Genomic DNA, 25426 nt, shown 5'->3' on the forward strand with positions numbered 1-25426 from the left:
TGGGAGGAAGATAGTTTGCCTTTGTAAATTAACTTCAATATCCAATTTTTTGGTTTTCAAATCCTTCTGGATTTTATTCCCCTGTGGGAGGAGCAGTCAGACTTTGTCATGATGTGAAGGGATATAGTAACGTACATGGCAAATATTCATTCAGCACATAAATAACAACAATGTCTTAAAAACTCATTATGTACAAGACAGTGTGCTGAGGGAAGTAGAAGTATAACTCAATTAATTATAATTGATTGCAAAAACACAGTATTAAGTTCAACCACAATATAATATGTGTGAAAGGAATTTACCCTTCCCCTTTTTGGAGTTGCACCAGTGACATCATCTCCTTTCAACTACCTCTACACCTGGCATCAGCCTGAATTTTACCTGGATGGTTAGGACAGGAGCAGGGGAGTCAGGAGGTTATAAAATGGGCTGAACAGGAAGTTTGAGCTCTCTCTGTTTCTGGTGTTCTGCCTACATACTTGCATGCTGGGATCTGCTGGAGGAGCCACATGGAAAAGTTTGATTAGGGCCCCTTTTCTCTCCCTCTCTCTCATCTTCTACCTATCCAAATCATCCTAATAAATTTTATTAGGCCCTAAGGACCAACTCCAATTTTAATCAAAACAGAACCCAGTTGTATAAGGATAATGTACTTTCATAGATATCCAAAAACATGTATATCTAGAATTTTCAAATTGAGGTGAATGAAGGTGGTGTCTTGAATAGGCATCATATCAAGGATGCAGTTCTAGGCTGTTTCAATGGGCCTTTATTATCCCACACTCATCTAATACCAAAGCCTGACTCCCAATTACTTGGGAAGTAATAAGTACAGCCCCAGGACACACACACACACACACACACACACACACACACACGTATGCACTCATAATATACACACAAACTCACAAAATTCACAATTCTCCTATTCTTATGCTCTTTCTTAGGGGATGTCATTCTGAGGTTGACACACAGAGATGAATCAATGTCAGGGACATCTTGGCATTCCAACAACATGACCATGCTCTTTGGGGACTCACCTGGATCTGAGTCATTCTCCAAAAACATCCAAAACTGCTACAAAACTTTACAGCCAGGGTGAATAGAAGACTGTCATTTGTACAGTTCCTTCCTTCTTCCTTCTGCTTAATCCTTACTACAGGCTCCTCTGTGCCCACAAAACCAACAGAATGAAGATGAGCTACCACCTCCTTGGTGCTGTCCCTTGATCTAGTGCTTATTCAATTTATAGTTTCTTATAGGTTCTGCCCAAGGTGCTGATGGAGTCTGCAAAATGGCAACAGTAAATATATCTATATTATATATGTAAAGATAATTTTAGGGTTATGGCTTAAAGATCTAGAGTTAATTGGCCACCGGGGAAAATCCCAAATAAAATACCCAAGTCAGTCTGGAAATTTATGGTAATTTAATTTAGAGGAAGGGAATTTAAGGGATAGGAGGGAAGAAGATATAGGATTCTCCTACCTGGCCTGTGCCAGGGGGAGATTTAAAATCCCCACCTCTAGGTCTCTGAAGAAGATTAGAGGCTTCTAAGGGGATAAAGTTGGAAAAGTAAAGGAGGGAAATTCAGCCAGAAACTCACCACCAAACCAGACAATAGCTTGTAGCCATGCTAAGATGTTGAAAGGCCAGCATGCTGCTCTCAGCTAACTCTCCACTGCCAATCAGGGAAAGAGAGGGAGCAAAAATCCCAAATGTATAGACCTTTCACCTTTGTGTCTCCTCCTCTAAATTTTCACATCTACCAATCATATCAAAGGCTTTTCTCCAGGACTTCCCATACTTTTAGTTCTCATCTTCTTTGATTTGATTATATCTTTAGAGTTACTTAACACTTCTTTGTTAAGTTCACCTTTTGTGAGTTACTTGACCTTTTTGTGATCAATTTAACCTTTATAGTTATTTAACACCTTTTTGTATTAAGACCTAAAAATAGACTTAGCTTAAAGTTCTAGCTTCACTATAAGGTGAGAACTAAGTACCTTTATTGTTCAATCAGGAGATTACAACTTTATCTTCCCCTAAAGTACGGTTTAAGTAGGGTGGAGTAATTTAGAGTTCCCAAGACATTCCTGATTTTGTTAAATTAAGTATCTTCATTGTTACAAACAGGAAATAGCTAAATCCAATCTTCACATATATTATATATTATTCACATACATTAATTTATATATGTTATATATATGTATATATATGTCTGTTATATATAAACATAACAGTAAAAATGCCCCCAAAGAGATAACATCACTGGGGGTGCAATTACAAATAAGATGGCTCCCAACTAATTTTTGCTTCTTGGGAAGTCATAATAGGACATAATAGGACATAATAGCAGAGATTTAATGCTGTTACATTAGGATTTAAAGGATAATTGGCCAACTTTATGTAAAAAAAAAGTTTGAGTAAAAATAAATAAGATATATACTTTGTCCTCTAAGAGTTTATAATGCATTGTCTGATAAGTAGGAAGGGTGCGGTAGAAGGTGAACAGAAGAAATAGAGAAGAGTAGAGGAGCACAAGAGAAACTATTACTGCGTCTTGCAGCAAATGACCACTCACATACCTTCTTTTCCCTCTTTTATGACTGGTTATGGAGAGATATTCATCTTGAAAGTTCTACCAATATTAGGAGGATACTTTTAGTTTTAGGTGGATAATAACAGTGACTTTCCCAGAATACAATAGGTGTAGCCTTTCTTGAGAGCAAGCTGGAATTCATAGTTCATTCAAATGGGGAGTGAAATTGTAGGGCATAATGAAGTAATATACTGAATTTGGATGAAAAAAAATTTGCCTCCTATTCCTGACACTACTGCTTACAACTTGCATGATTTTGGGCAAATCACTTAATGTCTCTGGGATTCACTTTATAAAATGAGAAGGATGAACTAAATAATTCCTAAGATTCCTTTCAGCTCTAAGTCTATGATCTCATGACCTCACAGGGTTTTGGTTTCTTCATCTGTAAAAGTAGGTGGCTGGATTAGATTGTCTCAAAGGTCCCTTCCAACTCTAAATGCTATGATTAACTAAGGATATGGCCAGATATTCACTTTCTTTCCCAGTTATGTTTATTTTGAAAAGATTTTCTGATTCTATTTCCTATTGTGATCCCAGGGGCTTTATTCTTTTGGTGTGTCTTGCAATTTTTTTTTGCATAAGGCCAAAGGGCTGCTAGAGAGATAGTGGTAATGGATTTGCCATAAATAGTTGTTGCACTCAAAGGAGACTTCTAAAGAAATGATCTAACCCATTGCTTTTGACTACATTCAACTATGATGAAGACTCTGGGAGCTGAACCAGTTCCTTTTCCAAATTCCAGGTCCTATTCTGTGAAGAAACTAACAGGAAGCAATAAAAAACTGAGATAGCTTTTTGGTGTGTTCATGTCATCCAAAGGGCTTGACTCTAGTTTTCCTAGGGAGGCAGGGAAACTGGCTCTTGAATTGCTCAGGGATATTTCTTATTGGGACAGCTTTCTACAGTCTGAATGGACATGGGAGACTTCCCTTTATGTGAAAATATTCTTGCTATCCTCAACAATTCCTTAGAAATAAAATATTTTATTCATTCTGTGTTCACACATTCACATAAAACATAAAAAGTTCAATCAGAGCAAAACATTTATTTTCTTTCCCTGTTCCTAATCTTTAGTCCCCAAACAGAGACATGCCAGTCCCCTCAGGTATTTAGATGGTTTTAAAAAATCATATTTCCTTAGTATAATCTGGATTATGAGTTTATCTTTCATATTTTAAAAATTGTGTTCCTGGACAAAACCACAAATATATTGTGGTGGCTGGTTGTTTTTCCCTTCAATCCTCCATTTTGAATCCAAGAAAACTCTACACTTTGTTTCTCACATATGTATTTGATTTTCGTACTTTCCCCCAAATTAAAAGGAAAGCTTTGGCCAGGTCTGGATTTTCCACATGCTCCCTGAGGTAATTTTAGTTGTGAAATACAGGACTGAGCCCCAACAGAGCTTCTTCTCTTTTTCTGGAAATGTAGTGTATAGTTCTGATGAGTGGCATAGTATTAAAGACCACAGGATGCTTTCACATATTAAAAGCACATGAGTAAGTCACTTAACCGCTTTGTGCCCTGTTTCCCATCCCCAGCAAATCTTTAAGACTATGAGTTATACTTGCAGGTGAGTGGCTCTTTGCATTGGCTTAGGGCCATGTTGGTGAACCTATGGCACATGTGCCAGAGGGGGCTACTTCCCTACCCACCTCCATGCATTCCTGAATACATTTGTCTCATCACCCACTCCTCTGCCCAGCAGTCCAATGGGAGCACTTCCTCCCCATCCCCCATCTGGCATCAGGATTGCAGTTTAGGCACTCGGTCTCTAAAAGGTTTGACATCACTGGCATATGGAATTTCTTGATTAGAGTTCCCTACCCCAATGAAGTCACACATCTGCATACAAAATCATAGTTTCAGATCCACAATTGAATGAATATACAGAGTGGATGATCATTATAAACCCCAAGTGCAAATTAAAAAAAAAATCTGTTTGAGGATCAACAGAAATAAAGGTAACTGAAGTTACCTCAATCTGGTATTCAAAACCTTTCACAATATGGCTCTAGCCTATCTTTTTAGTCTTATTTCATATTTTATCCCCTTCTTGAATGATTTCAGCCATGTGAGACCCCTCTACAGTTCCCAAACTCAAGACACTGATTCTTGCCTATCACTATTCACGTGGGCCATTGATGGATTTTATCTCTGACTTTTAGCATCAACTCTGTGACCACCTCCTATGCTTTCTCCTCTTAAGTCACTTATATTCACTCTTTAAAAAGCTTTTACCTTTTTCTTAGAAACAACTTTAAGTCAGAAGGGCAAGGGCCAGGCAAATAGGGTTAAATGATATGATCAAGGTCACACAGCTAGGAAGTATCTAAAGCCAGCTTTAACCCAAGTTCTCCCAGTTCTAGGCCTGCTCTGGTGCTCTATTCACTTAGCCACCTAGCTGTCCCCACCTATATTCACTTATATGGGTATATGTAGTGTCATTCTTCCCTCCCAGGTAGCCTAGTGTTTCACAAGCCCCTTGAGAGCAAATATTTTGTCATTTTTTCCTTAAATCTCCAAAACTTGGCACAATACTTTGTGCTGAGTAGATATTTAATAAATATTAGTTGAATTGGATTGAAATATAATTAGAGATTAAGAACTAATAATTGAATTGCTAATCATCTATCTATTTCTTGAGTATGGTTATTAAGATAAAAAACATTCTTTCTAAGGAGAAGGAAGAAAGCAGCCAAGCCTATCTTGATAGACAACATAAAACTTAAATTTCTATTCCCCGAAGTGATGCAAATTGGAAAGCATAGCATTATCTAAGATGAAGAATGTAGTTTCAAGTAATTAAAATGAAAACCCCTGAGATAATTTTTTCAAAGACTAAAGACATTTCAAAATTGATTAATGAAGGTTTAGACTCCATAAGGTGTCACTCTAGTAGCCAGGTCTCTCTTGTCACCTTGGTAATTTGTGATAAACTCACAGGGTTTCAGAGTTGAGAGTGATCTCAGAGATCATGGGATCACAGATTTATATTTGAAAAAGACCTTAGAAGTCATCTGTCCAAACTCCTTCATTGCAGAGATGAAGAAACCTGGGCCCAGAGTGGTTGGTGGATATGCCAAAGATCACACAGGAAATAGGGTTTGGACCAGGTTCTCTGATTTCAAATCCAGTATTCTTTCTACAGAACCACTATGGATTCCCTATGTGAGTGCCTCAGAAAGGTTAAGTGACTTGCAAAGGGTAAAACAACCAGTAAAAGATGAAATTTGAACCTAGATTTTCCTGACTCCAAGTCTGCCACTCTATCTACCAGAAAACATTGCCTTGATAATTGCAGATGATTTGCAATGTTTGAAGATGGAGGGAAGTTCTTTATACTGATAAACCTGTGTTTATATGTGCATGAGAATATTTAAAGGAGAAATTTGAGCTTTATTCTCTGGGAGATGATAGATTGGATTGGTAGAATGGGATGGGAAAGGCATGTCATTTGGAGGAAATGGTATTGTAGATGTAGGAAGATGGGGTTGGGAATTAGTACGTCAGGAGAGGGACAAAAAAAACCAAATTGTAAATAAGAAGAGAGAAGACTGGAGAAATATGGGGATTGATTTTTGAAGTGCCTTGAATGCCAGGCTAAGTAATTAGATTTGATACAACAGGAAATTGGTTTTTAAGGAAGCAAAGGGGTGATGTGCTCATGTAAATATTGTTTGAAGGTGATTATTCTGGTAGCTGTATGTCAAATGAACTGGAATAAGAAGGGATTGAGAGACCCTCTAAGTAGGTTTTTATAGTAATCTAGGCATGAGGTAATGACCTTCTGGAGTGCGATAATAGCAATAAAATGGATAGGCAGAGGAATATCGAAAAGAATGAATTGATTTATTATAGATAATAAAGAAGATAGAGAAATATATAATAAGTATGATATATTTGGCAATTTGCAAAGATAAGTAGCCACAGATCTATAACCACCTTGGGACACTCTAAGATATTGCTTTCTTTAAGAATGATGAGGGAGGATACTTCCAGGTAAACATGGTGGCAGTGTAGACCCAGGACTCTTCCTCTCCTCACCACCTACTGATACAGACCACCTCAAAAGGCCAAAAAAACCCAAAACAACCAAACACAAATTTATATAAATGAAGGGATTCCACAGTAGGGCATAGCATGGGAGGTACATGGGATTTGGGCATTTCCACACGATAAGGGGGTGAAATAGCTTCCACCAAAACACAAGCTGATCAACCCTGCCCCACCCCACCTATGTAGACAGAGTCAGAGCCAGCGCACTTGAATCAGTAAGTGAGTGAGGGGCACCTCTAGAGCAAGTGAGGGGCGCCTCTAGGTCCTTGGCAGCTGACTAAGATCGCCAAGGACCTACCCCTGAGAGCAGATAGACCTGAGACCCCAGCAGGGTGAAGAGCACAGACCTTGGACATGCACAGAGATATCTCAGAGAAGGGCAGCAAATAATAGAAGCTGCTGAGACTCAAGGGGTGGTCTCAGGCAAAAACTGTGCTCCTTAGTTCCATACACAGAGAGCCTGCCCTCTTTACTTAGACTTCTGACTGGAAAGGGAAGGAAAAACCACCATAGTGATGGCAAATAATGCCCAGGAAAAACAACTTTCCAACAACAAAAAGAATAAGAAGAAGGCATTGGCCCTGGGTAATTTTTTTGGAGGAAAAATCCAGACTACAGAGGAAATAGCAGAAGAGGACATACAAATAAATGCACTCAAGCCCTTCCAAAAAATGGAAATTGGCCACAAGCTCTTGAAGAATTTAAATTGGAGCTTATCCAAAAGATGGAAGAATTTTAGCAAGAAAAGTGGGAAATAGTTTTAAAAAGAAAATAACAGTTTAAAGTACAGGAACTCCCAACTGGAGAAATAGCTGGATGAAAAGCAAGATAGACAAAACTGAAAAGGAAAACCAGTCTTTAAAAACCAGAATTAGGCAACTGGAAGCCAATGATCTTGCAAAAGAGTAAGAATTAATAAAGCAAAGTCAAAAGACTGACAAAATAGGAGAAAACATAAAATATCTCACTGATAAGATGATAGACCACTAAAATTGGTCTGGAAGAGACAATTTGAGAATCATTTATCTACCTGAAAACTCAGAAATAAAGCAGAAATCTTGACATTATTATCCAAGAAAATTGCCCAGATGTTCTTGAACAAGGAGGCAAAATAGACATTGAAAGAGTTCATAGAACACCCTCTACACTAAATACTCAAAAGACAACCCCCAGGAATGTAATTGCCAAATTCAAGAGCTTTCAAGCTAAGAAGAAATTTTTACAAGAAACCAAAAAGAGACAATTCAGATATCAAGGAGCACCAATCAGGATTACACAAGATCTGGCAGCTTCCACACTAAAGGACTACAAGGCTTGGAATATGATATTCAGAAAGGCAAGAGAATTGGATCTACAACCGACGATCACCTACCCATCAAAACTGACTATATGCTTCCAGGGGAAATTATGGGCATTGAACAAAATAGAAGATTCCCAGGTATTTGTAAAGAAAAGACCAGAACTAAGTGGAAAGTTTGATATCCAAACACAAAAATCAAAAGAAACCCAAAAAGGTAAATAGGAAAGAGAGGGAAAGGGGAAAATGTTTTTTCTAATTAAATTTTCTTCTTTAAAGGCTTTAATAAGATCAAATTGTTTATATTAATATATGGAAAATATTATTTGTAACTCTCAAAAATTATATTCACTATTATAGTAATTAGAAGAATCATACATAGGTAGATATTGGGGTAATAAGTGGTCCAAGATGATATGCAAAAAAAGAAAAAGGGAGAGGGGAATAAAAGATGACACCAAGAGAAACTTGATGGAATAAGATAAATAGGATAATCTACATCACACAAAGAGGCAAATAGAAAGGGGAGGGGAAGAATATTATTATAAGAAGGAGAGGAAGAGTGCTAATAGGTAATACTTAAACCTTACTCTCAGTGAAATTTGTTCCAAGAGGGAAGAGAATCTAGATCCATTGGGGTATCTAATTCTATCTTACCCTACAGGGAAAGTGAGAAGGGAAAATCCAAGGGGGAGGAGTGAGGCTCAGACTACAAAAAAGGAGGGAAAGGGATGAGAGAGGGAACTTATTAGACCCTAAAAATAATAATAAGAAGGGAACAAAAAGAGAGGGGGCAGAAAGGGTAGGGATTAGGGGTACTGAATAAAAACAAACCACTAGTTTAAAAGGATATAGCAAAAGAAGAAAGGTCAGAACTAAGAGAGGATATTAAAATGTTGGTGAATACACAAGTGGCATTCATAACTTTGAATGTGAATGGAATGAACTCACCCATAAAATGAAAACAAATGGCAGAGTGTATTAGCAACCCAAATCCTACCATACATTGTCTACAAGAATCACACATCAGCAAAGTAGACACACACAGGGTAAAGGTAAGTGGATGGAGGAAAATCTATTGAGCATCAACTGAGAAAAAGAAGGCAGGAGTCATAATCATGATATCTGACAAAGCCAAAGTAAAAATGGATCTAGTGAAGAGAGATAGGGAAAGTAATTACATCCCAATAAAAGGCGGTATAGACAATGAGGAAATGATAGCACTCAACATCTATGCACCAAATGGTATAGCATCCAAATTTCTAAAGGAGAAACTAGTGGAGCTCAATGATGAAATAGATAATAAAACTATACTTGTGGGAGACCCCAAACCTTCCTCTATCAGATCTAGATAAATCTAACCAAAAAATAAATAAGAAAGAGGTAAGAGATGTGAATGAAATCTTAGAAAAATTAGAGTTAATAGATATGTGGAGAAAAAATAAATAGGGACAAAAAGGAATACACCATCATTTCAGCAGCACATAGTACATTCACAAAGACTGGTCATGTACTAGGTCATAAAAACATTGCAAACAAGTACAAAAGAGCAGAAATAATAAATGCAACCTTCCCAGATCACAATGCAATGAAAATAATCATTAGTAAGGGTACATGGAAAGGCAAATAAAAAATCAATTGGAAATTAAATAATATGATTCTCCAAAATCAATTAAAGAACAAATCATAGAAACAATTAAAATTTCTTTGGAGAAAATGACAATGATGGGACATCCTTTCAAAACCTATGGGATGCATCCAAAGCAGTACTCAGGGGAAATTATATCCTTGAGTTCATATATGAACAAATTAGAGAGGGCAGAGGTCAATGAATTGGACATGAAAATCAAAAAATTTAAAAGTGAACAAATTAAAAATCCCCAGTTGAAAACTAAATTAGAGATCCTAAAAATTAAAGGAGAAATTAATAAAATTGAAAGTGAAAGAACCATTGAATTAATAAATAAGACTAGAATCTGATATTTTGAAAAAACAAATAAAATAGACAAAGTACTGGTCAATCTAATAAAAAAAGGAAAGAAGAAAACCAAATTAACAGTATCAAAGATGACAAGGGAGACCTCACCTCTAATGAAGAGGAAATTAAGGCAATCATTAAAAAATTATTTTGCCCAATTATATGGAAATAAATATGGAAATCTAGGTGATATGGATGAATATTTACAAAAATATAAATTGCCTACATTAACAGAAGAGAAAATAGAATGCTTAAATAATCCCATATCAGAAAAAGAAATTGAACAAGTCATCAAAGAACTCCCTAAGGGCCTGATGGATTCACAAGTGAATTCTTTCAAATATTCAAAGAACAACTATCCCAGTACTATACATATTATTTGACATAATAAGGAAAGAAGGAGTTCTACCAAATTCCTTTTATGACACAAATATGGTACTGATTACAAAGTCAGGCAGGTCAAAAACAGAGAAAGAAAACTATAGAACAATCTCCCTAATGAACATAGATGCGAAAATCTTAAATAGAATACTAGCAAGTGATCACAAGGGTTATTCATTATGATCAGGTGTGATTTATACCAGGAATGCAAGGATGGTTCAATATTAGGAAAACCATCCACATAATTGACCCTATCAACAAGCAAACCAACAAAAAATCACATGATTATCTCAATGGATGCAGAAAAAGCCTTTGACAAAATACAACACTTATTCCTATTGAAAACACTAGAAAGCATAGGAATAGAAGGGTCTTTCCTAAAAATAATAAACAGTATATATCTAAAACCATCAGCAAACATCATCTGCAATGGGGATAAACTGGAAGCCTTCCCAGTAAGATCAGGAGTGAAACAAGGATGCCCATTACCACCTCTATTATTTAACAATGTTCTAGAAACACAAGCAGTAGCAATTAGAGAAGAAAAAGAAACTGAAGGTATTAAAATAGACAATGAGGAGACCAAACTATCACTCTTTGCAGATGATATGATGGTCTACTTAAAGAATCCTAGAGAATCAATTAAAAAGCTAGTCAAAATAATCAACAACTTTAGCAAAGTTGTAGGATACAAAATAAACCCACATAAATTATCAGCATTTCTGTATATTTTCAACACATCTCAGCAGCAAGAGTTAGAAAGAGAAATTCCATTTTAAATCACCCTAGACAATATAAAATACTTAGGAATCTATCTGCCGAGAGAAAGGGGGACTATGTGAACACAACTACAAAACACTTTCCACACAATTAAAACTAGATCTAAATAATTGGAAAAACATTAATTGCTCATGGGTAGGATGAGCTAACATAATAAAAATGATAATCCTACCTAAACTTATTTATTTAGTGATATACCCATTCAACTACCAGGAAACTTTTTCACTGAATTAGAAAAAAAAAAACATAACAAAGTTCATTTGGAAGAACAAAAGATCAAGGATATCCAGGGAAATAGTGAAAAAACAAGTGAAGAAAGATGGCCTAGCAGTACCAGATCTCAAACTATACTATAAAGCAGTGGTCAACAAAACAATATGGCTAAGAGACAGAAAGGAGGATCAGTGGAATAGACTTGGGGTAAGTGACCTCTACAAGATTGTCTATGATAAACCCATGATCCCAACTTTTGGGACAAAAATCCACTATTTGAGAAAAACTGTTGGGAAAATTGGAAGACAGTATGGGAGAGATTGGGTTTGGATCAACATCTCACACTCTACACCAAGATAAACCCATAATGGGTGAATGACTTGAATATGAAGAAGGAAACTATAAGTCAATTAGGTGAACACAGAATAGTATACTTGTCAGATCTTTGGGAAAGGAAAATCTTAAGACCAAGTAAGAGTTAGAAAAAAATGACAAAATATAAAATAAATAATTTTGATGACATTAAATTAAAAAGGTTTTGTACAAACAAAACCAATGCAACCAAAATTAGAAGGGAAGCAACAAATTGAGAAAAAATCTTCATAACAAAAATCTCTAACAAAGGTCTAATTACTCAAATTTATAAAGAACTAAACCAATTGTACAAAAAATCAAGCCATTCTCCATTTGAAAAATGGGCAAGGGACATGAATAGGCAACTTTCAGATAAAGCAATCAAAACTATTAATCACATTAAAAAGTGCTCTAAATCTCTAATAATCAGAGAAATGCAAATCAAAACAACTCTGAGCTATCACCTCACACCTAGCAGATTGGCTAACATGACGGCAAAGGAAAGTAATGAATGTTAGAGGGCATGTGGCAAAATTGGGACATTAATGCATTGCTAGTGGATTTGTGAATCAATCCAACCTTTCTGGAGGGCAATTTGAAGCTATGCTCAAAGGGCACCAAAAGACTGTCTGTCCTTTGATCCAGCCATAGCACTGCTGACTGTGTACCCTATAGAGGTAATACCCCATACCCCAAACATACCCCAAAGAGGTAATAAGGAAAAAGTATCCCTACTAATGCTATTCTGCTATTAAAAAAAAATCTCTCCCAGGTAGAAGAATATCACAATCTAGTTAAATATAACCTTTAAGTAGCGAGGCTAATTTGTGTGATTTCTGGAGAATGTGAGGCCCAAGGGGGAGTTTTCTTTTTTGGTTGAGGTGAGGTATTGTGGCAGAACAACTCATTGCCACACTTCAGAGGGGGAAACTCCAAAGGAAGTGTTTAAGAATTTGTCCCCTTGTCCTTTTAATTCTATTTCCTAAAACACTGTGAGGTGGGGGAACTGCACAAGTAATATTTCCTTGGCCACTAAAGGATAATGGTCCTTCCTACAATTATTTTTTACAGAAGCATATAACTAGATCTTTAAGTCATGTCCTGGAAATGAAGTAGATTTGGCTTTCGGTCCCTTTGCCATCTATTTTGTTCTGTGAAGCCTTGGGAAGAGCATGGGTCCTTATGGGTTCTTATAGGTCCTGGAGTTCATCTTGGGTCCCAAAGGTAAACATATTTGCCTTGAGATGCCAACACCTTTGGGAAATTTTATTTATTTAGAAGCTAACAAATCACTGTAGGTCAAAGGCTGTCATCTTTCCAAGCATGTGAACAATTATATATAATTCATGTGTCAGTCTGGTTGATCTCCTCAGTACCCCTTCAGCTAACAAACCCTCGAACAAAGTTATAGAATAAGTATGAAAAGAAAAATATACTTGGCTCTTAGAAGGCTGATGAGAAGTAACCTCTTTTTGAAATGTTTTTCAGCTGTGATTTCCTCCCTGAATAATATGAAGCTAATTCAATTTGTGGCACCTTTCACTTTTCCAGGTTTTTCTTAAGGCAAATTACCAGCATATGGCTTTCCATAGTTTTATATAGTTTTTATGGCTTTGGCTGAGACTTTTACTATATTGGAAAGAAATGACCTCATTGAAATATGGAAGAGACATATGTTGCCCACTACATGGTACATCAGTGAAAGTGGGTAGATTGCCGAAGTGAATTAATTCTAACAAATTAGGAGGGGGAGAGGGTCAAGAGCAATCTCATGGATGATTCAGGAAATATACAGTCTTCCTAAGCTTCTGCTGGGAAACATGAAAAAAGCTTAAAGTAAAGAAAAATTTCGAGGCTTTAAAAAAACACAATAATAACAACAAAAACTTGAAATGTTAGAAGCCATTCTATTCCAATGTGCATTATGCAAACTATTTATATAGTAAAATCTGAGCTGCACAGATACGGTTTTCATTATGATTTAATAATTTCCTCTTCCAGCTTTCATTCCCAAACCCTTCAGACACAGTAGAAGTGAGGGAGGTTGATGAGCAGCTGTGGTGGGAAATTGAGAAGTGAGAGCAGGGAATTCAGACTGAAAGTTGTCAAACAGCCAGAAATGGAACAGAAACCAGGAGCCTTGGAATATCCTGAACAACCTGCTCATCATGGAAGAAGGGAATGTGTTTGGGACAGCAAAGCCATTAATCTGTAGTCTCACTTCTGCCCCTTAGGGGCAGAACTTGAGGTTGGCAATCTGTGGCATAAAAAAATGTATTTTTAAGTTACAGGGCCAGAGCAGCTTTAAATAAAGCCGATACAAGCCAACCATAATAAAAATTATAGAGTAGGTGAAAGTTGTCTCTGACTTCTTCTATACTTTCTTATTATAAGTCTTTTCCTTCTTCCTGGTGCCATTTCCAGGAAACAGTCTTGGGTCCCATTCTGGATTTCAGCTGGCTGGCATCAAATATCAAATACTCTTTTAGGATTTAATTTTATTTTTTGATTTGAAAAGTTTTATTTAATTAATTTAGAATATTTTTCCATGGTTACTATGATTCATGTTCTTTCCCTTCCCTCCTCCTACTCCCCTCCTATAGCCAACTCGCAATTCCACTGGGTTTTATATGTGTCACTGATCAAGATTTATTTCCGTATTATTAATATTTGCATTAGGCTAATCGCTTAGAGCCTACATCCGCAATCATATCCCCCTCCACCTATGTAATCAAGCAGTTGTTTTTCTTCTGTGTTTCTACTCCCACAGTCCTTTTTCTGGATGTGGATAGTGTTCTTTCTCATAAGTCCCTCAGAATTGTCCTGGATCATTGCATTGCTGCTAGTAGAGAAGTCCATTACATTTGATTGTGCCACAATGTATCAGTTTCTGTGTACAATGTTCTCCTGGTTCTGCTCCTTTCAGTCTGCATCAATTCCTGGAGGTTGTTCCAGTCTCCATGGAATTCCTCCACTTTATTATTCCTTTTAGCACAATAGTATTCCATCACCAACATATACCACAATTTGTTCAGCTATTCCCCAATTGAAGGGTATCCCTGAATTTTCCAATTTTTTTTACCACCACAAAGAGCGCAGCTATGAATATTCTTGTACAAGTCTTTTTCCTTATTATCTCTTTGGGGTACAAACCCAGCAGTGCTATGGCTGGATCAAAGGGCAAACAGTCTTTTAGTGCCCTTTGGGCATAGTTCCAAATTGCCATCCAGAATGGTTGAATTAATTCACAACTCCACCAGCAATGCATTAATGTCTCTTTTAGGCTTTTAAAGCCATTCATAATCTGGGTCCTTTCTAACTTTCTAATCTTCTTAGACTTTGCTCTCCTCCATTTACTCTGTAATTCTGTGGCAGTGACTTCCTTGCTTTTCCTCAGTCAAGACACTCCGTCTCCCAAGCTTTCTTACTGGCTATTTCCCATTAGATTCTCTCTTCTCATTTTCATCTGCTGGCTTCCCTGATTTCCTTTGAGTCACCAAGAAAATCCCACCCTTCCCTTAATTTAGTTTCTTTCCTCTAAGATCATCTGTAATTTGTCTATATAGTATTTATATATAGTTATTTGCATATTGTTTCTCCAATTAGACTGTGAGAGTAAAGATTAATTTTTGCCTTTTTTGGGGCTCCTCAATACAGTACAGTGTCTAGCACATAGTAGGTACTTAGATTTTTGACTTGATAGATGTCAACATGATAACTGAGATGATAGCTGTCACATGGCATAATGTCTGATTCTACCCAGTGGAATCTGCATCTTAAAATTCGGTCAATTCTTAAAAGATCTTTAAAAATTATTAATTAATTTGTTGATTGTGTTAAAATTCCCAGGTAGCTCTCTCCTTCCTACCCCTCCCTGCACTAGAGAAGGCATCTCTTCACACACATATATATATGCATAAAATATGGATATATAGGCTATGCCTTCCATGTGTCTGTTTATCAATTCTTTCTCTGGAGCTGGACATTCACTTAAAAGGAAATTCTAAAAAGTACTAATTATGGGCAGCTAGGTGACTCAGTACGTAGACAGGAGATCCTGGGTTCCAGCCTTAGACTCTTCCTACCTGTGTGAGCCTGGGTAAATGACTTAACTTGAATTGCTCAGCATTTACTACTCTTCTTTCTTGGAACTAATGCACAGTATTACTTCTAAGATGAAAGGTAAGGTTTTTTTTTTTAATAGCAGATTTAATAAAGTAGATTCTTAAATGGAGAAAAATCAGATGTGTTAGAGACGAGGTCAGAAGAGAGAGGTAGATGCAAAAGTTGGTGGATTTATTATCTCAAATTCAGCCCTTATTAGCTATAGGTCTGGGGCAAATCACTTAAGTATTCTATTCCTCATTTTTCCCATCTGTAAAATGAGGGTAATAATATCTGAACTACCTACCTCACAGATTTGTTTTGAGGAAGGTGTTTTGAACCTATATATCTAGAACCCAAGTGTTCTAGAAATGAAATTTATGATTATCACTGAAATGAAATGGCAAAGAAGCCAAATGAAGAGTACCTTTATGACAATTGGGAAAGAATATTTCTGGAAGTCTGGTGTGGTGGAAAAAGCACTGCATTTTAGAGTAAAAAAAGATGAGTTCAAATTCTGTCTGTGCCACTTATGACCTTAGTCAAGTCATTTAACCTTTTTGGCCTTTAGTTTTCTTATGTAGAAAATGAGGTTAGTTGGTATAAATCATTGGGAGCAACTCCAAATAGAAATGGGGGCCCAAAACCATACATGGGCATCACTTCAGGCTGCATATTGACTTAAAAAATTATATATTAACATGTTATATTGTATTTTTATTCATTTTATTATATTTTAATTATATTTTAATCTGGTTTGAGTTGCCCTTAGGACTGTTGCAGGCTACATGTGGTTCACAGGTCAGAGTGTTTGATACCTTCTGTATAAATGGCTTGTGAGTGTTCTTCTGTGGCAACTAAGTGGTGCAATGGGTAGTGTGCTGGGTCTCGAGTCAGGAAGACTCATTTTTCTGAGTTCAAATCTGACCTTGGACCCTTACTATCTTTGTAAGTCACTTAACTCTGTTTGCCTCAGTTTCCCCATCTCTAAAATGAGCTGGACAGGGAAATGGCAAACCACTTCATTATCTTGGCCAAGAAAATCTCAAATGGGGTCCTGAAGAATTGGACACAACTGAAAATGACTGAAAAGCAACAATGAAAGTTTTCTTCTTCTCTAAATCTATGAGCTATCTGGAATTGGTGTGGAGCACTGGTTCAAATGAAATAATCTATGCAAAGCACTTTGAAAGATCACACAAATTTAGATGTGTTACATAAATATCAATTATTATTGTTGGTATTATTATTACATTGAGAACAGAAGTTATTGTAAGGATAATAGTCATACAGTTCCTTGATAGTGATAATAAATGCATACCAATCAAGGTTGCTATGAACTTGCATCCTTAAACAATTTACAATTTACTTTATAAATCTTAACTTCCTCAACCAACTAGTCTTTCAGTTTTAGAGGTAGTCACAACCTCAAGTAACAGCCAACTTATGGTAGAGTAGGAAGAGCACTGAATTTGGAGTCAGAGCTTCTGCCCATGTCATTTACTATTTGTGGGACAGCAGGCAACAAACCTCGAACTTCCTTATTAATAATATGAGAGGATTCGATTAGGGAAGTTTCTGGTTTTAAATGTATGGTCTTGTGCGATTTTGAATGAATTCTCTAGAGCAATTTAATTTTGCAGAATATGGGGTGTGTCAGTGTAGCCCAGATTCCCTATTTTCATAAGCCATTTCCATTTTCCCTCTACCTACCAATACTTTAGAGTCTAGACTTTTACAACTCAACCACAAACACAGTATAGATTTCTTCTTGGCTCACCCACAGCTGAACACAATCTGCTGGAGTGACCACCCTGTAAACTTCATTCAAGACACAAGCAGGCGTGGGTTTTGAATGTCCAAGATATAGAGTTGTTTATATCCCACAGCCTTGAATTTCAAAAGCAGGTCATTCTTTTCCAAAACTCCAATACCCTCCTTGGGGAAAAACAAGTCTAAATCACTTTATGAGAGTCAAGGTTGGAACCACACAAAGGCACTCAAGTTACCCACCAATCACACAAATTTGATGTCAGGAGACAAGAAGGTTAAATTTTTTGTCCAGATCTCAATCCAGAAAGCTGCTCTTTCAATTAAGCAGGCTGAAAACATGTATTAAATGTGAATAAATTGTGCATATTTCCACAGATCACTGTTTCACAGAGAGAATTATCAAGAATTTCCCTGGGAACAAGCTCAAAGTGGACAAGAGCACTGAATCTAGTCAGAAAGACCTGAACTCAAATCCAGTCTTAGACAGTTCCTAATACAGTGACTCTGGGTGAGTCATTTAACCTCTGTTTGCCTTGGTTTCTTCATTTATAAAATGGAGATAATAATAGTACCCAGCTCCCAGGCTATTGTGAGGATCAAATGAGCTAACATATGTAAAACACTTTATAAACCTTAAAACACTATATGAATGCTAGGTTTTTCTTCATTATTATTATTACTATTATTTGGAAGAGCGCCCAGTCCAATGGAAGCTGTCATTTGCCTCAAAGTGGATGCTAAGATCTTTGCCATGGTAGGACTACACATTCCAATTTCACTCTGAAAAACTCAAGTGACCTTGTCCAGAGTAAATGGAAATCTTCCTTGTTTTCCATATTTTCCTACTGTGGACCTTTACTACACTCCAAGTGTCTTCCAGCAGGGGGAGATTTCATTATTGCCTCCTAGAACCATGATTCTGTGTGGGAGTGTCCTGGGGGCAGTTTAACCAGGGTTCAAGAGCTGACTGCTAAATTTTCATTTATTCCCTGGAAATCAGTGCTATAAATCAGAGATTGATTTATTGTCTTGTGGTTTGTCTAGGCTTAAGAAAATGATGGAGAAAATATTATGCAGATTATATATATCATGATTAAATATATTTCCTCCCCCCACCCCAAGCTGGTTATTATTTGCCAGCACTTCTCTGGTTACTAGTTACAGTAGTTTTCCCCACAATGGTTGAATTTGGATTCAGAAGCCTTGCATTGGACTTAAGGATTTCAGTCACTCTCTGAGATTGGGAGGCAATATCCATGAGGCACAGGAAACAAGATGGAGGCTTTGACTCTTGCCTGTAAGGTAGATTAGATGATTCACACTCATGTTTCTTTAATGGTTTTGTTTGTGAAGTAAGGGATTAATCAGAGAACCATTGATCAATTGGGTTCCCCTGTCTGCTTGATGGAATTATGGAACAAAAGGGGCAGGCAATCGATAACAAAAAAGAATGCAATATTTTCAGACTTTGACTTATATAAACATGTATACTTAAACTCTAATCTTCCATCTTAGAATCAATGCTATATATTGGTTCCAAGGCAGAAGAATGTAAGGGCTAGGCAATGATTTGCTCAGGGTCCCACAGTTAGGAAGTATCTGAGATCAGATTTGAACCCAGGACCTCCCATCTCTAGACCTGAGCAGCCCAGCTGCCTTATAAGGGCATTATACTTTAAAGTGGATCTAGCTGTAGCCATTACAGTAGTATCCATACTGTGAGACCAGGGTGGGATGCTGCTTCACCAGACCTTGCAGAATGCTATTCCACTGGAAGTTCAGATGGGTGCCACTTTGCTGCTTAGCTGTAGTTACCATTAATCCAGCCACTGACTCAGCTGACATCCTTCCTTGGGGGACTGCTTTGCATCATTGGAAAGAACTGGAACCCACACCATGAGACCAACCAGAGTCTCAGCTCTGAGCTCTGCCATCTTCTGGCTTCTTCTTCTTCTTCTTCCTAGTTGTGGGGACCAACATTTGATTCCCCTCACTGACACAACTCAATTTGGCATTCACACTCTTCTCTCATACTGCATTTGTTCAAGTCTCCTACACTCATTAGCTTCTACTGCAAAAGGCCAACACACTGGGTGGGAAGAGGAGAAAGAAATACACCTTCATTAGTCTCCTCAGTATGTTCCAAGAAACATAAAGAAAAAGATGACATGAGTACTTACGAGCTTCTTCTTGAGCCAGATTTCCCCCCTCTTCTCAACTGTCTTAGAGTAGAATCAGTTTTTAATGTAGGCCACAAAAGGGCATTAAAATAATTTCATTTAATCATTTAAAGTTGCCTTTATCCAGGGCTTGGCAGTCTATTGCAAGTCACGAATGGGCTACTAGAGTCTGAAAGGGACATTCGCTTCGTTCTCGTTGTCTGTTACCTGATCATTCCATCCAGAAATTTCATCAAATTGAATGGATGAATCAGTTGATCAGGGTTCCCTCAACCAGTCCTCCTACCCATATTTGCTGGTTACCAAATCAAAATTTGACTCTTCAAAGGGAACAAACTTTATGACAAAAGACAAGCACAAAAATATACGAAAAAATAACTTTGTAATTAAGCATACATAATAAATGATCTTCATGGAAATCACATACATAACTGTTTGGAATATCAACCTATGTATTTCATATGCCTGTTATAAATAAGGAGCAATATGATTACTGAAGTGGATGACCAGTCACTAGGAGATACAGACTCGTTACAGAAATACAGTCGCAGGGAACTCTCTCTGAGCCTTAGTACATGTTTGTTGACTTGAACTGATGTGAGCCTATCAGAGTGGTAATGACCTCTAGCTCTGTGTGGAATGTGCACATGCTGGTGGGAAACAGGAGGCAGGGGGAGAGGTGAGCATTTGACAAAAGCTCTCCCTCGTCTCTGATTTTCCTAAAGCAATGGCTTTTCTTCCCATCATGGGGAGTAGGAATGCTACCAAGGCAGACAGTCTTCACTCTGGAAATAGAGTGGCACTTCTGGGCAAATTGAAACCTACTATTGATTTTCTGTCATGGAACATGTTGATACTTTCAGAGAAAATCCTTTTCTCTCTATTATTAATAATGTTATTCATCACTTTGTTATTAATAACATTATTAATAATAGAGAGAAAAGAATCACTTTGTTATTAATAACATTATTAATAACTACTTAACAAAAACTCTGATTCAATTTTTATATAAAATGTTTCTCTTTGAGGAAATTTGTGTGGATGTGGCAAATCTTTGTAAAATGTGTCTGACACACACACGTGTGTGTACATATGTATGATAACCCCACAATGCCCACTCTGGGAGAAGGGTGAGGAGGCAGGGCTTAAAATAGTACACAGAGAATATTGCTTCCAGAACCTCCATAGAGGGATGCCCTCGGTATCTCCTTTTCTGTGGCTTTCCATGGGTAATGCCTTCTTGCACCTTTGGGCAAAGAGAGTCCCTTTGCCAGGCACAACTTAAACTGGGTATTTATGCAGGTAGTATGGCAGCGCATGTATGCTTACTGTATCCACCAGTCATCTGAAGCTGCACAGGGACTAATTCTTTATCTGGCTCCATTTGTGAATTAATCTAGGAAGTTGAGGTTGGGTTTTTGCCCTACTCTGGAGCACAGGAGGGCACATTCCTTCACTATCCAGAGCTCTCTCAGGACACTAGGAATGTTCTTAAAACGAAATGTAATTCTGCCTGCCCTGCAGACAATTTCCACATTACATTTTTTCAGCAAAGAAAAAAAATCTTATAACAACAACAAAAAAGATTTAAGAAAACGTTCTCAAACAATTTAAGTCTGAGTTACATGGATACAAACACTTTGAAACCAAATTTATCCTGAAGCATTGAAGGTGATTCTAAATAATACTTAACATGAAATATATACAGTTGAGTGTATTCTACTTGTTCTCTACCTAAAATATAGTTGTTCATTCGGTTGAGAACGGAAATAGTATCTTTATATATATGGAAATTTTGATTATTTTAAATATAACTAAAAGATACATTGGGAATAAAAGTAATGCTCTATTTGATGTCATCTTCTTTGAAAAACCTCTTTTGGGTAGGTGAAATATTCATTGAATGTTGTGATAGAAGCCTGTGTTTGGGTATGCATTATTCAATAAATCAACCTGATCCAGCAGGTTGAGATTATGAAAGACAAGGGATAACTGTGTGCTTGCCTATAATTTCCCCACATATAATGTTCTTTGAAAGAGGTGTAGGAATCTCAGCTTTATGTGACTTCAGTTTATATAATCTGAATATATTATCCTAATCTTTAACCCTCTAAATGGTTAAGTTTGTGTTTTCTGAGTGTTTGACAATAAAGAAATTTCCAAAAATATATAGTAGTTTTGAGGGGAAAAAAGCATTAACAATTTTCATTTTTGTTAAATCAAAGACAGATCCGATCATTTCTCATAATCCACGGCACTATTTTCTTAAGCATTCATCCATCCACACCCTTTAAATAACGTACTCCACAAACAAGCAAAACATTAAATATATTCCAGGCAGAACCAACAGCTGCTGAATAAATCTCTTCTGAAACCCAGCATTGGAAAAGGCTAGTGCCATACCATAGTAACTGGCTGGACCAAAGGAAGCAGGAGGGATGCTGGAAAAGAAACAGGTATTTGTAAAGCTAGATGGGCCAATCTAGACATTTGGTTGGAAAACATTTGGTCTGTTTATGCCGAGCACAGCTGTTGGCTAATTGTGATTGGGTTGTGGTATTTGATGGGTGTGTGAATTGTACATGTGCTAGAGGATGGGGAGGGGGTTATTGCTGCCAGGTCTTTAGATGTGTATCCAGGGCATCCTTTTCTCTAGCATTCTTAAGACTGAATAGCCAAAACAAAACAAAATAAAATAAAAATATGACACATGAAATGAAAACACAATGAGGCCCCACCCAAAAAGCCCTATGCACAATTGAAGTTGTAGTTTTAGAACTGGAAAAGATGGTAAAAGCCAACAAGTCCAACATGGTCATTTTACAGAAAAGGAAACCAAAGAACTAAGACTTTAAGTGACTTGCCTAGGATCACAGAGCTGGGAAATGCCTAAGGCAGAGTTTGAAAACAAGACTTCCTACCTCCAAATTTAACACTTTACCCACTCTGTCACTTGGCTTCCTCTACTCACTGACCATTGGGCTGTACCACTTAGCGACCTCACTTTTCCCGGTAGAAAGAGAAATTGCATAGTCTAGAATAGCATAAAGGGCCATCAGAATCACAAATTTAGGGGCAGCTATAGGTGGCTCAGTGGAGAGAGTGCCAGTGTTTTATTCCCTGGAATAAGATGACCTGAGTTCAAATCTGGCCTCAGACACTTACTGGCTGTGTAACCCTGTTTGCCTTCGTTTCCTCATTTATTTAAAAAAAAAAAGCTAGAGAAGGAAATGGCAAACCATTCCAGTTTCTTTGTCAAGAAAACCCAAAAAAAGAAAGTAGATTTTTTTCCTTATAAACAATAGGATAACAATAATAGTAAGAGGACAATTTTTTTCCTAAGGAAAGTCCATTTTTGTTCAGTTTTCTCCCTCTCCCAACTAAGTTAAATTTCTATAATAATTATAGCACCAGTGATACTGGCAAAGTTGACAGAGATTCATGACAGGCCCTTATATTGGTTAAGGAGAGTTTAACTGTAGATTTAGCTGTTTTTGGCCTCAAGAAGAAAAATGACCAAATGCCAGAGGCTTTCATCCAGCCTGACGTTGCATTTTACACTAATTTGATTACTCTGTCCCAAATGCAGCAGGATGGCTCTCTAGGTGCACATCAAGGTTTCTTCAGGTACCAGTTTAGCCTAGGAAATTCATTCCCTTCTCCCCTCTTGTGAGGTCAGTGATTCTGCTTTGATGAACAGTCTGTGATTTAATCAAGAGATTTCTCCAAAGTCTACCTGCATGACTGAAGAGTTAGAAAATCTCCTGGCATATCACTTTCCAATGGTTTCTGATGTGCATTAATAAATTTCATCTCTTTACCATATGTAATATTCAAGACATTAGTATAAAAGAATATTGAATTTGTTCCTACAGCACACTGCACTTTTTACTCTGAATGTGGTAACTGCTTAAAAGTCAGGTAGGACTAAACACTTTAATAGTCACTTTGGGGGGGGGGTTAAAGCTGCATTATATCTAATGGCAAATATTATAATTCTTCTGATTTCCCCCCAGTCCTTATTACTTCATTTAGCGACAGGAAGAAACCTCATCTAATTATGAACTTTTTAAAATGAAAGGGCCTTATTAATGGTAGACAAATCACATAATATTATAGAGAATTTCCCCTTCTCCAAAAAGAAAGTCATCTTCTGTTGACCAGGCTTCTGGTTTGGAGCTTCTGTTCCTTTATAGCTACTTTTGTTCTTTCTGTAATAGGAATCCCAAAGGATGAGAAGGCATGTACAGGTTATTGTCTGGATTAATGAAGGAAGTCCCTTTGTCGATGAAATTATGGCTCCAAATACTAGCCTTGTATCATTTTGTATCTGTCTATATGCATGTTGTTTTCCCCATTGAGCTAGGAGCTTTTCTGGGGCAGGGACTATTTCAATTTTATTTTTGTTTACCTAATGTCAAGCACACAATAGGTGCTTGATCATTGCTTGCTGACTATTTAATTTCATTTTTTTTTTGTAAGTGACTTTGGCATCACCTGGCAAATTATTTTTTCATTTTTGGGGAGGTTTTAGGAAATGAACAGATTTCTGATGGCCATACTCTGGAAGTTTTAAGCCTTTTAGCTGTACAAGAAGGAAATTAATGGAGAAACTATCTCATTAGCCCAATTGGCTCATGCTCGGAAGTATATCAGCCAGTTACTGATCTACTTACCAATAGGTAAGGAAAGTGGGCTATTAGAGGAAGCAGGGAGGTATAAGGTGGAAAGCAAGGGGGAAGAGTAAATAAAATAAAATCTATCTTTTAAATCCCCAGTGCATTTTCTTTCCATCACTGAAATTCAGGAGAGGAAAAACCTTTTCATCCCTTACTTTTGGCATGAAAAAACCTAGGTCCTGCTAAGGATATAAGTCTTTGTGAATTCTTGAGTCTCTTGTCTCAGTTCTCTTTGGATAGTCCTCTCCAGAGCCAAAGTCTAAGACATCTGGATAGTTGGTAAATTCCTGAGGTAATGGAAACTCCTCTGCTGATGAATGAGTCCGGTGTCCAAACACCTTCTCCTGAAGTTCTGCGATGTCGTTTCGGATGTCAGCCATCATCAGCAAGAGAAAATCAAAAGAACCAGGAGGTCCCTATATGTTTAGAAGCAAAACTCAGAGTCAGAATATTACAGCCTCAACCCTAGTCAACTCCTAGAAAGTCTAAAGATGGTTTAATTTTCTAAGATCTACTGCTCAATGTCAGTTGCTAATCTGATGGGAAATATATTTGCTGAACTCCATTGCTCAGGCTAAATGGTTCTGGGGATGACAATAATTAGTCAGAGGTTCTCGAAATTTCAAATTACATATAATCTTGGATGGATTATTTAATCTTCCAATACCTTAGTTTCCTGATTTGTAAAATAGCAGAAGAGTTGGAATGATCACCTTAAGAGATTTCCCCAGAGTAGCATGTACTAATATCTATTTTAATAGCACATTGGGACAGCTAAGTGACTTAGTAGGTAGAGTGTCAAGCCTGGAGGCAAGAGGTCCTGGGTTCAAGTCTGACCTGACATACTTCCTAGCTATGTAATTCTGGGAAAAGTCATAACTCTAATTACGTAATACCATTTTTCTATCTTGGAACCAATACCAAGTAAGGTAAGGATTACTAAAAAACCAAACAAACACTTTGTGACTCCTACACACATGGAAAAAGACAATAATTTAAAAGCAACAAAAAGCCATGTTAAAA

The 25426-nt window shown here is 37.1% G+C and overlaps 1 protein-coding gene across 1 annotated transcript in view; it reads right to left on the reverse strand.

The window, feature by feature from the left end:
* Positions 1-20089: 20089 nt before the first annotated feature.
* Positions 20090-25426, reverse strand: part of CCBE1 (collagen and calcium binding EGF domains 1) — a 380199-nt gene continuing 374862 nt past the window's right edge. Inside the window, exon 11 of the mRNA XM_001373826.4 lies at positions 20090-24819. Coding sequence (XP_001373863.1) covers positions 24586-24819 — 234 coding nt within the window. The 3' untranslated portion in view covers positions 20090-24585. The remainder of the gene's footprint in view (positions 24820-25426) is intronic.

Source organism: Monodelphis domestica, chromosome 3 (genome assembly GCF_027887165.1).
Source record: "Monodelphis domestica isolate mMonDom1 chromosome 3, mMonDom1.pri, whole genome shotgun sequence".
NCBI classification, from domain to species: domain Eukaryota; kingdom Metazoa; phylum Chordata; class Mammalia; order Didelphimorphia; family Didelphidae; genus Monodelphis; species Monodelphis domestica.